Consider the following 15,533-nt stretch of genomic DNA (forward strand, 5'->3'; position numbering starts at 1 on the left):
AAAGAAACAAAAAATCCACATACATTTCTAGTAAATTAAGAGCAGTCAGTACTTTGCTGCTTCCAGGGGAAAAAATCTATGTACCCATCTTACAAACTCACCCTTCCATCATCATGGCAAGCAACCCCAGTGAAATTGTGTGAAGTACATGATACATGACTTCCGGTCTTTCTCCAATCCTCCCGCTCTCAAGCATAGTTGTTTCGCTGACCGGTTTACCACTGGAAGAGAAAGAACACTGGCGTCACCTCTCCGGTTCATGGAGTCTGTTTGACAATAAGCATCCAGTAATGGTGTCCTTCATTTTTTTTTTTTACTTATTTATTTATTACATTTTTATACCGCCCAATAGGCAAAGCTCTCTGGGTAGTTCACAACGATTATAACCATAAAATACAACCTGACAAAATACAATATAAAAGTTAAAAGGTTTAGAACTACAGTATAAAATAAAAACCAAAATAAAACCTAGCAACAGTGCAAAGATTTAAAATACCGTAAGAGATTTAAAACAACAGAAATGGAAAGACTAAAATGCCTGGGAAAATATGGTCTTCTCGTGGCGCCAAAAGAGCCCAACGGAGGCACCAGGTGAGCCTCTCTGGGAAATTTATTCCACAACCAGGGTGCCACGACAGAAAAGGCCCTCTTCTTAGTAGCCACCCACCTCATTTCCTTAGGCAGGGGCTCCCATGAACAGGTATATATGGGAGGAAACGATCCTTCAGGTAACCTGGTCCCAAGCCATTTAGGGCTTTGAATGTTAATACCAGAACTTTGAATCACGCTCGGAAATGGACTGGCAGCCAGTGCAGCTGGAAAAGTACTGGCATAATATGGTCATGCTGGCCAGCCCCCATTATGCTCTGCTTTCCCCACAAATAACCCTAGAATGCTGGATAGCAGTGAAGGGACCAAAAACAGAACAGGGTAGGGAAGAAACATCCAGGCATTTTAATTACATTCAGTAATTTTGTTATAAGCAATAGAACCACAGAGTTGCCTATATTAAATCAATTCCTACCCAGGTTAGGGATGGCACAAACTCTTACAACACAACCCTATACATGTCTACTCAAAAGTAAGACCCACTGAGTTCAAAGAGCTTACTCCAAGGAAACTGATTATCAGATTGCAGATAGGTGCTTGTACAAACACTGGACTGTACCATGGACGCAGGTGCATTGAGGTGGCGAGACCTGCTGCGGTGTTAACAATCCCCTCTATGCCTAGAGAAAAAAATACGGAATGTCTACACAGCAGGGGTGTTGAACCTTTCTTGGCCAAATTCTAATTGGGAAGAGTCGCGCAGGATGCATTCCAGGAGTGGGTGGGGTGAGGGCATGGGGCGGGGCCAAAGACAGAGAACGCAAAATGGGCACGGCCAGATGTAATTCTTACCAATTTGGACATCTTCCCACCAAGCATTCTACCCTACTCAGGAGTAAGACCCAGTACGACAGCTCTCATGCCTGCAAAATGCACACCTCCATTCTTTGCAGGGTATTTAAAAGTTAACTGCCTTTAAATATTGTCTCAACTCTGACAGGAGATAACAACAAACAAAGTTTGTGGGCTGCAGGCTCCCCCATCCCTGGTCTATAAACACCCCCAACTCCTTTGAAGTAATAGCTTTGTTCAACATAGTCACTGCTTGCCTAAACCCAGCTATGATTAAAACATGAAACGCATCAAAGCTGATAACTTCCAATATTTTACAACTCTGTCTTTGGGATGTGTGGCACAAGCATATCTACACACATACATACACACCTACACACACACACACACACACACACACACTCATATACATGCAACAGCATGGATTTACACAATTCTTCTACATAATTTTTGAGATGGAAAGATAGAAGGTGTCGGGTGTGCATGCATACAGATATGCACGAAATCACACATTACATCACACGCAGGCGAAGCAAGGTGGCATCTCTGTAGGCCCACTGCCTGACACACAGATTTTCCAGCTTGAAACCCCTTTTGCACTGAAAATGTGGTCTGCCAGTAAAAGTGGATCAATTACAATCCAGCAACAGATATGCAAGGTCATCAGAACAACCGCTGCAGAACAAGGGGCTGAGAATGGATAGATGCCAACTTACATAATTCTCCTAAAGATGGCCTGACCAACAGAGGCTAGGCAAACAATTAGCACTAAAATGTAGAAAGGCAATAGCGAAGACTGAGTGAGCCGCAGAAAAAAGTCTTGGGATGGTGTCTGAAGGGACTCTTGACAAAGAAGCCAATTAATCGTGAAGTTCCTATTAAAACAAAAAAGAAAACAGGGATGGTCATGAGCTCAAGCCAGTGAGGGTATACCCCACCTATTGCATTTTCTTTGTAGGTATAATAATTAGAGCTATCACCCACTCAAAGATGCCTTAATTAATCAAATTATCTGTTTTGCGCAGAAGTAAAAATAGTAATTCTTAAGCAAAAACATTTTGTTTTTACGTGCGTCCCCTTGGAAACTGCAGGAAGCAATTCCATGTCATAGGTCCCGTACTGTTCCTACTGAGGAAGTGGAAACTGAGGAAGCTGAAAGCAGGGGCCCACGTGTCAGCTTTATTGCTCCAGGTTGCAGCATCAGATATTTCAGCCCATTAACCCATTGGCCAGGTCATGGCACCGACTGTTTGGATTTCCTCCACCAACACCAACACCACCCTTAGTCTCTGGGCTACTTTCTGCCTTATTTCCCCTGGCAGAGGGCCTCCTCCTTTCGACCTCCTGGCCTGGAAACCTGCAGAGCCTCTCTCCACCTCCATCTGGGAGCACAGGCCTGGTTAGCCTTAGCCTCCGTAGTTGGTGGTGCCAAGCCCCAGCCTGGAAAGCTTCTCCCTCTTTCATGCTCCTACTCTCCCGTTTTCACAACAAACTCTCTCCTTCCCTTGGCCACACCCTGCCCATTTTAACTCCTCAGCCCACTGGCCCCACCCATCTTAGCCTTTCCCGTGACTTGAACCCTTCAGACTCCCTTCTATTGCTAGCCCTCCCTGCCCTGGGCTCTCTTCCTGTGCTAGCTTCTTCTCCACATGTTCCTTCCCAGATCTCTCATACAATGACCCAGTTCACATCTAACACCATGGGTTGTTTTACCCATGAATTGGCAGGGCCATACTGGAGAGAGTGAGCACTCTGCCTCCAACGCACTTGCTGCTTCTGCTTTGCATCAGCTTCCATAAACAATCCAGAAACACCCTGTTCCTGGGTTGCTTGTCGTTACATGTGAACCTGGAACTCTGAGTTGTTGAAGGACAAACAACCCAGGGTTTTAGTCCAACAACAAAGAGGGTGAAAACTCTGGATTGCTGAACCTTGAACTCTGGTTTGTTGAACCTAGAACTCTGGGTTTTTCAACTCTGGGTTGTTGAACCTGGAACTCTGGGTTGTTGAAGGACAAACAACCCAGGGTTTTAGCTCAACAACAAAGAGGGTTAAAACTGGATTGTTTGTCCTTCAACAATCCAGAGTTAGTTATGTGCAAACTGGGTGATCCATGTTTATGTTAAAGCAGGCATCAACTTAGAAGACACACTCCTTCTTGTGTGAGAAAGGGGCAGGAGAAGCATGCTTCTTAAGAGGGTACTCGCCACCTCCAGTATTTATAAGCACTTGCATTCAATTTTTTTTCTTTTTTTTCTTTTTAATCTGCTGTCTGATTAATTGGGGCACCTTTTTAGTTGAACGGGGGTAGGAAACTTGTAACCCTCTGGACATTGATAGACTCCCATCAGCCCCAGCTTGCATGACCAAAGGTCAGGGATGATGGGACTTATGTCCAACATCTGGAGGGCCACATGTTCCCCAACCCCTGCTTTATAAGCAGAGGCATGTGGACTCCACTTTTAATCATTATGCATCGTGCTAATCACTCCGTAACAAGATGGATTATGCTGCCAGCACAATCAATTCAAATTAAACCAACTTACATAATTTATTCTGCATTTGCTATTTTGCATAATGTATTGTGCTCCTGCTGGCCATGAAGAGGGTTAAGGAGGAATGAAAAGCACCAAAGCCCATCTTTATTCAGCAATTCTTCAGGCTTCTAAAACTTTGCCCATATACATGGGTAAATAAATATCTTTGCCAACATGATGACTAGAAACGTGCTTTTTTAAAAAAAGGACAAGACTATTAAGAAACTGCATTTTGCAGCTCATAATTATGACACTTTTCTATGCTTTTGCAGAATCACGGCCCACATGGAGTCTTTATTTATAAGTAGCTCTGTACCATGGATCACTCTGTCCTAGTGAAAATCAAATCATAACAAAGTTCTGATGATAGTAGAGCATTTCTACACAAGGCTGTTAATCTGCTGTATCTACTTTCGGTTTCATTGCAGAATTGAGATCTGAGCACTACATGGAGCATTTCCTTTCCTACTTTTCTGCTCCATAACCTCTAGGTGACACTGTGATATAGCAGAAAAGCACAAATGTACAAGTGGAAAAAGTAGTTTCTTTCACTTTCAGAATTAAATGCTGCATTTTCCCTGCTCTAAAAAAACTCGCTGAAAGTGCTCATTAGACACAAAAGCGAAACTGGAGGGTCACAGTGTTGTCTAAAAACCCCGTAAACAACTGTGAGTAGGGTATACATACACAATAAATGCCTCATGTAGAAAAGCACTTAGTGTACAAAGCCTCTGCGTCAGGGAGTTATCACCAGGTGAGAGCCGATAAGATTCTCAAGCTGACTCAGACACTCCAGCAGTGATCATAAAGTACTGCTACTAGCATTTTGCAAAATCATCACTTCAGACTTACTTAGTTATGTTTAAACCCAATTTTACTTCAAGAACTTTCATTAAATGTTCATTTTCCTTGTGGGAAATAAATGTCTAAAAAACAAACAGCAAGGAAATTGTGTGTTAGCACCAGTCTTTTCAGTCACATAATTGTCATATCTGACAAATAGTTACAACTGCATCAGATAAACATCTTTCAATTACCAGCATCACATTTTCTAGCCGAGTGTCAGATCGTGAGCAGTCTAAAACTAGCTTGGTTCAGGCCTGGGGCCTTACAAGGCCTCACAACTGACAGTGACCTGTCAAGAATTGTGCCATGTCAGTTCCACTGTAGCTAGAATAGGGAGGCTGTGGCCTCCAGATGATTTTGAACTACAACTCCCATCATCCCTGACCATTGGCCATGCTATCTGGGGTTGATGGGAGTTGGAATCCAATATCTAGAGGACAGAGGTTCCCCACCACTGCACTGCAGGGTTCTTCCTATACCTTCTAGCGCAGTCTTTCTCAACCTGGTGCCTTCCAGGTGTGTTGGCCCCCAACTCCCATCGCCCCAGCCAGCATGGCCAAACATCAGGGATTATGGGAGCTGTAGTCCAAAATTCCAGGGGACACCAAGTCAGGAAAGGGTTTCTACTGCTTTCAGATGATACACAATGGTCAACAACTTTGGCTTTGGGCAGTATAAAAATGTAATAAAATAAATAAATAGCACACTGAAAGCATCCAAAGCACTGTACTAATAATAATTGATTAGGAACACAGGAAGCTGCCTTATACTGAGTCAGACCCTGGGTCCATCTAGCCCAGTATTGTCCACACTGACTGGCAGTGGCTCTCCAGGGTTTTAGGCAGAGTTTTTTCCTGCCGTATCTGGAGATGCTGGGGATTGAACCTAGGACCTTCTGCAAGCAAAGCAGGTCCTCTGTCACTGAACTATTGTAAACTGCCCTGAGGGCATTTGCTAGTTGGGTGATATATCAATGTAACAATTTTTTTTTAAAATGGCAATAAAGGCACAATAAAACAGGCCTACATAATTAGCACGGTTTGGATGGCTTTAAAAGGGGATTAGACAAATTCCTGGAGGAAAAGGCTATCAGTGGCTACTAGTCCCGATGGCTCTGTGCTACCTCCAGCACCAGAGGCAGGGGCCTATGTACACCAGTTTCTGGGAAACATGGGTGGGAGGGTGCTGCTGCGCTCATGCCCTGTTTGTGGGTTCCTGGTCAACAGCTGGTTGCCCACTGTGTGAACAGTATGCTGGACTAGATGGACCCTTGGTCTGATCCAGCATGGCTCTTATGTTCTTATGTCATACTGACCTATGAAACAACAGAAGCCATTAGCAGTCACCAAGTGCCAGGCAGAAAGGATACAGTTTTTACAAATTTTCTAAAATTTGAAATGGAAACAGGAAGGCCTGTATTGCCCCGGCTGTAGGCTTCGGACTCTTAATTTAGAGGTGCCAAGATAGTGATAAATCAGATCCAGGTTTACTTACAAGGTGTACTTTATTGAGTACAGTCAGCACACAGGCGTACCCAATGGTTGGATCAGACAGCTTCTCTGAACCCAGAGCCATGGGGTAAAATGGGTTTTATACTATACATGTTAGCAGTGAGGCAGCACGACACTAGCAAGCGCCACCTAGCATTCATTCCCAGCACAGCTACCTGCAGCTTTAAGACAAACAAACTTTGCTTCCCAGGCACATCTTGATAAGACACTCCACTCATTAGTATGGAATGTGCTTATCTATCACCCTTTGACTCATCCTGGTAAATCAAGAGGCCTGTTAGGAAAAACAGCAGCCTTCTGAACCAAAATCAGAGAGCATTATGGGGCATCGTTGTTGTTGTTCAGTCATTAAGTCATGTCCGACTCTTCGTGACCCCATGGACCATAGCACGCCAGGCCTTCCTGTCCTCCGCTCTCTCCCGGAGTGTGCTCAAGTCCATATTCATTGCATCGGAGATGCTATCTAGCCATCTCATATGGGGCATCTAAGCCTCTCTAAAACTAGCTTGGTTCAGGCCGGGGGCCTTACAAGGCCTCACAACTGACAGTGACCTGCTCTAGGCTATCACCGAATGAAACCATTTAAAAAAGGAAAGCAATCAGAGCAGGATGCCTTCTGAAGAACTGAACTGTGAAGGGTGGCTCATGTCGGAGGGTCAAGACAATTGGGTGGACCTGCAAAGACTGAACTAACAGTGACAAGAAAACCATGTTGAAAGTTGCTACTTTCACCAGCTCCCAGCAGTTTTTCAGTTCAAATGATCACTGTCATTGTGTGTTTCAACACACGTTTTTTAAGTTATTTTAATATAATTTGTTATTGCTGCATTATGGCCTATAGCAAAAACAAATTAAAAAACCCTGAACTTTGGGACGGTCCCTTTACTTCCTTGTTTTAGTTTTCCCTCTCTTGCACTCCAGCTTCTCCCCACTCCCATCTTTATCCCAACCCTATAAAACACATTTAGCAAAGCTGGGAGTTGGGAAATATTGATGTATTTCCCCTTTGTTATGGCAGATGATGGCTTATTTCTTTTAGTTAAGTCCATTATCCACTACACTAAGAAAAATATCATACAGGAGAGGGTGGTTTTGCTGGGCAGAGGGTGGAGGCGTGCTACTCAATAACTGGCTTTGATGAAAACTTTGATATCATTTTGTCACTAATATCATGATGCTGCTCCATTTTATTGTTTTCTATGTTTGTTTTTATTTTGTGTTATTTTTGTGGTAGCTAAAATTGTTATTAATGGAGTATGTTAATCATGATTTTAATACTTTGGCATATAAATTGCTTAGGGATTTTGTTGTATCAAGTGGTATGCAAGAATAAATAAATAAATAAATAAATAAATCAGCCAAATGCTTGCATTATTGTGTATGATTAAAGTATTATTTGTTTTAAATAAAATTTACCTTCACTACAAGATTCAAAGTCACTGTTATTGTGAAGACCAAATAAAAGTAAATGACTTTCAGCATCCTTGAAAGAAGTGTCCCTTTTTTTGTATTCATCTGCAAAAAACAACAACTATTAAGTTTTATAGAGAAACACCAATACAAACAGATGCAGAAGCAATGTGGTGAAGTGGCTGGAGTGGGGGTAGGCAACGTGGTGTCCATGGGCAACAGTGTCCTCCCGGAAACCTTCCTTGGTGCCTTCTGAGGTCCCCTACTCTTTCTAGTTTATTTTTTAATTAGCAAACTTTCTTCCTGGCAGCTGGGATTGCTTCAAAGAGAAGTGGAGGCCTCCAGCAGCTGCCATCTTTATTTCCCATGAATGCCTCTGGGCTACACGTGGGTCTTAGAGATATTCTTAGGTAATGAAGATGGCAGATGATCATAGGCTGATGGTTATCTCTGCAGCATTCTTAGCCAACAAGAAAATGGAGAAAAAGAAAAAGGGACTCTGGTAAGAGGGGCGGGGCATGCTAAAGAGAACGGGGGTGTTAGGAAGGGCAATAATAAGCAAGTACAAAGGAGTTGTTTCATGTGTTGGGGCTTAGATCCCACCCCCACCTTGTATTTATGTTTGTTTGTTTGTTTGTTGCATTTATATCCCGTCTTTTTTCCTCCAAGGAACTCAAGGCAGCATACATAATCCTCCTCGTCTCCATTTTATCCTCACAACAACAACCCGGTGAGGTAGGTTGGACTGAGAGTATGTGACTGGTCCAAAGTCACCCAGTGAACTTCCATGGCTGAGTGGCGACTAGAACCTGGATCTCCCAGCTTCCAGTCCAACACTCTCGCCACGATACCACACCAGCTCTCAGTCTTCTGGACAAATTACTTGTACTTTGCATCTAGCCATGCCTCCCATGGCAGCCATTTTGTGGTGGCACCCAGGACTGTTTCTCAAACGGCCAAACGTGCCCACAGGACCAAAAAGGTTACCTGGACTACGACTGGGGAGACCCAGGTTCAAATCCCCACTCAGCCATGAAGCTCTCTGGGTGACCTTGGGCTAGTCACCATCTCTCAGCCTAACCTATCTCACAGGGTTATTGCAAGGACAGAATGGGGAGGAGGGAAAGCCATGTTCGCCATTTTGAGCTCCCTGGAGGAAAGGCTGGAGGGAAATGCACAACTCCCAAATGATGTCCCAGTTATTACCTGCAGGTATTTTGCCAGCAGAGCAGCCGCAGCAAGACTTAGTAGTGGAGATACCAGTAAGGCGCGATTTTCAAATTGTAGCATGTAACCCAGGAAGAGAGAAAACAGGTAAATTTTATACACCTCATGTACCTGCGGAGATGGAAAAAGAAAAGGCCTCAACCTTTAAGCAACAGAGGATAACAGCTGCAAGAAACAATAATCTGCTGGGTTGTATCTAATGGTGTCATTCTACTAGTGTGGGGGGGGCAACTTGTGGCCCTACAGAAATTCTGGCCCACAACTCAAATCATGCCTCACCATTAGCTATGCTGGCTAGGGCTGATGGGACTGTAGGCCAAAGTATCTGGAGGACCAGAAGTTGCCCCCCACTCCTGCGCTAGCAGATGGAGCTCCCACTCATGAAAGGTGCCTCCGCCTGACTTTGGGGGATCCTTCCATACCCCTCAGGCCCTTACGCCACAACCCATCCCATTCAGGATGGTTCCCTGATGCTCCGGGGGATGCTGGGAGAAGGAGGGAGGGGGAAGTCAGCTTCCACAACCTCCCTTTCACTAGCAGAGTGTTGGATACAACTCTGTATATTTAACTTTTACTCCTAGCACAATCTGTGTCTGCCCCAGAACTAACAGATGAAGCTTCTAGAAGGCAGGCAAAAAAAGAAAAAAGAAAACTAAATTAACAAGTATTTAATAAGTTTCAAGGTTCAACATACCTTCTCTGTCTGTGTGAGGCCTGTGATGTCTAGCAGAAAGAGACAGACAGCCTGGACAAACAGTAGATAGTGACTGTATTCCCACATCATCATAAAAGTGTACGTTGAAGCACTCACCAACAAGTAGCAAAACCTCTAGAAGGGGGATGGGGGAGGATGGCAAAAAGTAGGCGGGGGAGAAATCACATTGTCGTTGCATTTATTTGCATTTATATATTTTATTTATTTATTTATTAGATTTATTAGCCGCCCATCTGGCCGGCTACCCAGCCACTCTAGGCGGCATACAGTACAAATAACAACACGAAATACAACAAATTTACATAATCAAATAAACAAAACAACATTGCTCTAAAAAAAAAAACAACCTAACCCACCTCAAATGCCCACCTGAACAGCCAGGTTCTCAAAGCCCGGCAGAAGCTCATCAAAGAGTGGGCATGGTGGAGGTCACTAGGGAGGGAATTCCACAGAGTGGGGGCCACTACAGAAAAGGCCCTCTCCCTAGTCCTCACGAGCCTAACTGTCTTGGCTGATGGGACAGACAGAAGGCCTTCCAAGGTTGATCTCATTGAGCAGCATCCCTGGTGTTGTTGGAGGTGCTCCTTAAGACAGACTAGGCCAGAACCATATAGAGTTTTAAACATCAGTGCCAACACCCTGATTTGGGCCTGGAAAACAACCAGTAACCAGTGCAAACTCCTTCAGCACTGGAGTGATGTGGTCTTGTCAATGGCTGCCTTTAATCAGGCAGGCCGTCGCATTCTGCACCAGCTGCAACTTCCAAACCGCCTTCAAGGGCAACCCCACATACAGCGCATTACAGTAGTCTAGGCGAGAGGAGACCAGGGCATGAACTACTGATGGGAGCTGATGGTTAGGGAGGTTGGAGATGGAGATGGAGTTGATACAGCGCCACCCAGCTCACGGCTGACACCTGAGCCTCCATAGACAGCTGGGAGTCTAAAATGACCCCCAGACTGCAGACCTGGTCCTTCAGGCCCCATTGAACACCAGGTCAACATCCCCCAGATATCGCCTTATCTGTTAAAAAGCCATCAAGGCAGCGTACAACAATTTAAAGCAATAAAACCATACACCATAAAACCATTAAAACAAGAACGTTAAAATGGTAAAAACATTACATAATACGTTTTAGAAGGCTAAATTGAAAAGATGCATCTTTACACCCTTTCTAAAAGCTGAGAGAGTGGGGCCAACTGACGTTCTTGAGGGAGCACATTCCATAATTTATCCATCTTTACACATAAAGTCTTGAATGACCTTGAATGCATTTTTATTAGAATAGAACTCCATGGGCTTTGAGCACCAGCATGAGGAAGGGCCCTTGAAAGTACTGAAGAATGGAAATGTTTGTTACTGCAGGTTTACTCAGAAGTCCTACTGAATTCATTGGTACTTATTCCCAGGTAAGAGTGTATAAGACTGCAACCTTAACTACATTTTTCATTCTTCAGCAAGCAGTGTTGTTATTATTTTTTTTAAAGACAAGGATAGGAACCTAAAGACAGGTGAGGAACATAAAGTGCTTACTACCCGAACAAACTCGCGTTTACTAATCTGTTAGCTGAGATCGTACCGTAACAAAAATAAGTACATACGGCTCTCTCAAATATGCCCCTAGCACAATAAGGGGAACAGACAGGGGAGATACAGGAACAATACAGCAGTGAGAGGAGTGCAAGTACCAAGATGCAGAACTCCATGTTGTCTAAACACTTCCGTTGACCACCACCACCAAGCCTACTCTACCAAGTTAGTTAGGGCTGGGCAGAAAGTAGTTCTCCAGATATTTTGGACTTCCACTCCCAGCATTCCTGACCACTGGCCATGCTGGCAAGGACTCCTGAAAGTTGAAGTCCAAAACATCTAGAGATCTACGTTCTGCCCACCCCTGAAGTAAGTCACTCCCAAAATCCAGGGGAATCTTTGCAGCTTCCTCACGCTGCTTTGGAGGCTGCTCCCAGGAAAACGCATACAAAACCCCAAAGCACGCACACAAAACACACACAAAATAAAAAGCCTACAGTATACACAGAAGTGCAGTGCATGCCTAAATTGCTCTTTGAATCCCAGCCAAAATGGTGTTCCAAGCGCTTGCTTTGAGATGGGCCAAGCAAAACCTGACCCGAAAAATGGTAACGCAACAGGTTTGTATGCGAAGTTTACATTAGAAATGTTTGCCATCACATTTTCAAATTCACCTTTGCAAACATGAGATCTAGAAACTTCCTTTGAAAACAAAGAATGGGGATACACATGATTCCAGCAAGAGCCCATCAGTCTCACAAAGGAGCCTTTGAGACAGATGTTATTCTGTAGGAGTGCACAGTGAAAAGATGGGCCAGGAAATTGCAACTTAAGCGCCACCTATGAATCAATATATCAATTCAGGCCCCGACCCTGCTTTATGAACAGCACTTAAACCATGGTTTCCTCATTCAGACATCTCTGGAAACTATGTTTTGACAAGCCACAATATCTTCATCAAAGCTGGATGCACATGGGGAGGAAGGGTGAGGGAGCATTAAGCTCTTTATTGGATCAAGGTTATGTCTGAACGGAGCCTATTTAAACTATTATATCTGCATTTTAAATATTTTCAACTTACCTCGGCAGAAGAGTTTATGTTGTTCTTTAAGTAGCCTGTTAGAGCTGCAACTTGACAAGCAAAATATGGCAGTGCCCAGTTTTCCCTAGAAGGGATAGAGTAGTCTATTCTTGTTGTATCAGCTCTGAAGAAGGTATAGGGTAGAAAAAGTAACAAAAACATTGAGTTGCTTTTGTGAACTGAGCTGGATTGTGAACTCCTGGTTGTTTAAACCATGGGTTGTCATTACATGTGAATCCAGAACCGTGGGTTTTTCATGAGTTGTTTCACCAGGCTACAGAGGCAGCGGGCAAGAGTGCTAAAAAAATCTGGCTGCTCTACATACCAATACTACAGCATTGCAAAGGCATTTGAGATAACGGAAGGGAGTGGGCAAAGGAAGAGGGAAACAAACCACCCAGTGATGAGAAAACAAACTGCATTTTTTTCAATCGTCTGCCAGGCAAACCCTGGCTAGGGCAACAAACCATGGGTTAACCATGAGTTCACTAAACCATGGGTTAGTGTTATGGGTAAAACATGTCACTGAGTTCTTTGACAATAACATTTAAATTCCTATATTATCATTTGCCCTGCAAAAGCAATGCCCTGCCATGGACTTCAAGACACTTTTCAACCTATAAAAATCATAACAACATACAAATATAACCAACAAAATGAGAGGATGGAAAAAAATATGACTGGCCACAACTCTAACCCTTATTCTCACAGTATGCCCGATACTTTTAATAACTCCAATCACAGTTTGTACCTTTCACAGAAGTTATATACATTGGTTAATAATGGAAACTTTCATAAACTTTCCCTCAAACAGAGCACAGAAAGAAAATTTAAAAAAGAAAACATTAGGAATACCGTTGATCATTCAGTTTGAGACAAGAACAAAAGAGTTAACTCAGCCTTCCCAAACTGGTGCCTTCCAGATGTGTTGGGACTATAGCTCCCATCATCCCCACCCAGCATGCCCATTTGGGGGGCAGGGTAAAGTGACAGGTCGTCTACTATTTCCAAAGCTCTGCCAGCTCATGTGGCCAGGGCAGCAGGTGTGGGCGGCAGCTTTACTGAGCTTTTTAGCTCAGCATATCTTTATTTTTTGGAACTCCACCCCCACCCCCACTCCTTGAAACCAAGGATTAGGTATACCCAGTGGAAGCTGGTGGCTCTGATGTCAGTGGGGCGCTGAATTCACTCCGGGTTTCAGTCAAAACCACTCAGAACTCTAAAGGAGCTATCAAAGGTGCTGACCCCTGCCCCAAAATGGGTTCCGCACCTCAGATAGCTCCCTTTAGAGTTCTGACGGGTTTTGACTGAAACCCGGAGCAGATTCACCACCCCACTGACATCAGAGCCACCGGCCTCCATTGGGTACACCATCTCCGGGCTGTTGTAGCTGAGGGGCCAGATATGTGGACCTCTTGGGGGAACAGAAGGACTTGGGATCTCACAGATCCAAGGCCAAAACGGATTGCTCCAGTTTGGGACCCATCACTGATGGGAACACCACTGCCAGCAGATCTACACCTGCAGAGCTTTCCATGAGTGCAACTGGGGTTGCCAATGTGGAGTTGGACTTCCAGTCCTCTCCTAAATCCCTCCAGACGATGGATCTGGGGCTTAGGATTGCACTGCAAATTCTCTAAAAAATGAAGATTTGCTTTACCTGTTAATAATGAACCAGGCAACAGTCAGCATCCCTGCTAGCCAAGTCCCACTCATAAGCCAGCTGGTTACGAACAGTGCAGTCACATAGATCCCCTGCAGTCCGAATACTATACCAATGTAAAAATATACTGGCTCAATCACTTCCTGAAAATTAAAGATTAACAAATCTTTTTTAAAAAACAGGTTATATTACCAGCAGTCAGAACTAGATTGCATTAACTGAAATTCACAAATGCAGCAAAGTACCACACAATTGACGGGAAGCACCAGTGGCAATTTTCTGTGGTCTCCAAAGACTACCATCTTAGGTGCAAGAGAGGAGCTGCATCAGAAGACTTGTACAAGAGGACTGTTCGAGTGGGCCATTGAGATTTCTCATAAAAATAATGGGGGCTTTGTCACTTCTCAAAAATATAAAACACAGACTTTTACCTGGAAGTCTCAAGGAACTCATAAGTGTACTTCAGTTTAATAATAATAAAAATAAAAAGGAAGAGGAGGAGGAGGAGTTGGATCCAGAGTGTCCCTTCATTTCAGGAAGTGTTCCGCAATTCAGCCAAGGCACTCAATGGAGGGGATTCTTGCCAATTCCCCCTTCCTCCTGTGCCCTCTGAAAAGTGCTCCAGAGGGTTGGGGGACCCCCTGGAACAGCATAGAGGATTAAGGGGAAGGTGGAATCAGCAAGATCACCTCGTCCATGCAGAGACTTGGGGAGGATCTATCTGCTGGATTGTAGAGCCCTTCCGTTCGCAGAAGGGATGCTCTGGATCCAACCCAATAATAAGACATGTTAATTTGCTGTAGCATTTATGTAGTGCAGGGGTGTCAAAGCCTCTTTCAGCCCAAGGGCCAAATTCAGTTTCGGGGGCTGCATTCCAGTGGTGGATGGGGCAAAGGGGTGGCGCCAAAATGCCAAAAATACCAGCATCTTTTGACTTAAAGCTTTTACTGCCAGTACCTAAGCCTTAGGAGAGATGTCTCAACCTTTTGGAATGGGGAAACCATGCAAAAGCCGGGAAACCACCGAACAATCAGTGGTTGAGGAAAAGGGGAACCCTAGATGGCCAGACTGATACCCCAAGCAGGCTCGATTCGGCCTACTGGTCTGAGGTTCAACACCCCTGATATTAGGGCCAGCCCAAGGCATTTGGCAAAGAACAAGAGGGAGCCCCCTCCCACCTCATCAGAAGACTGGCAGATGGACCTGTCTTCAACACTGATGATGGGACAGCATCCTTCACTGCACCTGAAGGCAGCAGGCTAACTTAGCGAGCATGGAGCAGAATACACAGCACACAGGTCTCTCCTCCAACACCTTGCTGCCGCCTTGCAGCATTTGCTGCCTGAGGCAAATGCTTCACTCTGCCTAATAGTAGGGCCAGCCCAGCGTGATATTCTGCATCTGAAGTGCTCATGGTGGTTCACATGCATTCCCTTGGTGGCCTTTAAAACAGCCCTGTTAGATAGGCTAGCAGTATCCCACACTGCAGATTAGGAAGTGGAACCAAGGCTGATGGAAAGTGAACTTGCCCAAGACTGGACGTTCACAGTAGGGTCAAGATTTGAATCAAGGACTCGCCGGCTTAAAGCTCACGCACTTCACCGGGTAATGT

At 44.5% G+C, this 15,533-nt stretch overlaps 1 protein-coding gene across 2 annotated transcripts in view; it reads right to left on the reverse strand.

Annotated features, from left to right (window-relative positions):
* Positions 1-15,533, reverse strand: part of DPY19L4 (dpy-19 like 4) — a 43,264-nt gene that overhangs the window by 14,037 nt on the left and 13,694 nt on the right. For both annotated transcript variants that reach the window (XR_014790044.1, XM_084849111.1), the window contains exons 6-13: positions 13,919-14,064; positions 12,259-12,382; positions 9,627-9,761; positions 8,912-9,043; positions 7,712-7,810; positions 4,791-4,864; positions 2,118-2,276; positions 102-221 (exon numbers count right to left, since the gene is read on the reverse strand). Coding sequence is in view for 1 of the 2 variants with exons in the window: in XM_084849111.1 (XP_084705237.1) it covers positions 102-221; positions 2,118-2,276; positions 4,791-4,864; positions 7,712-7,810; positions 8,912-9,043; positions 9,627-9,761; positions 12,259-12,382; positions 13,919-14,064 (989 nt within the window). In the remaining variant the exon portion in view is untranslated. The remainder of the gene's footprint in view (positions 1-101; positions 222-2,117; positions 2,277-4,790; positions 4,865-7,711; positions 7,811-8,911; positions 9,044-9,626; positions 9,762-12,258; positions 12,383-13,918; positions 14,065-15,533) is intronic.

The sequence above is a fragment of the Heloderma suspectum genome, chromosome 4, assembly GCF_057233095.1.
Source record: "Heloderma suspectum isolate Gila_16-S chromosome 4, 16-S_ref, whole genome shotgun sequence".
Classification (NCBI taxonomy): Eukaryota; Metazoa; Chordata; class Lepidosauria; order Squamata; family Helodermatidae; genus Heloderma; species Heloderma suspectum.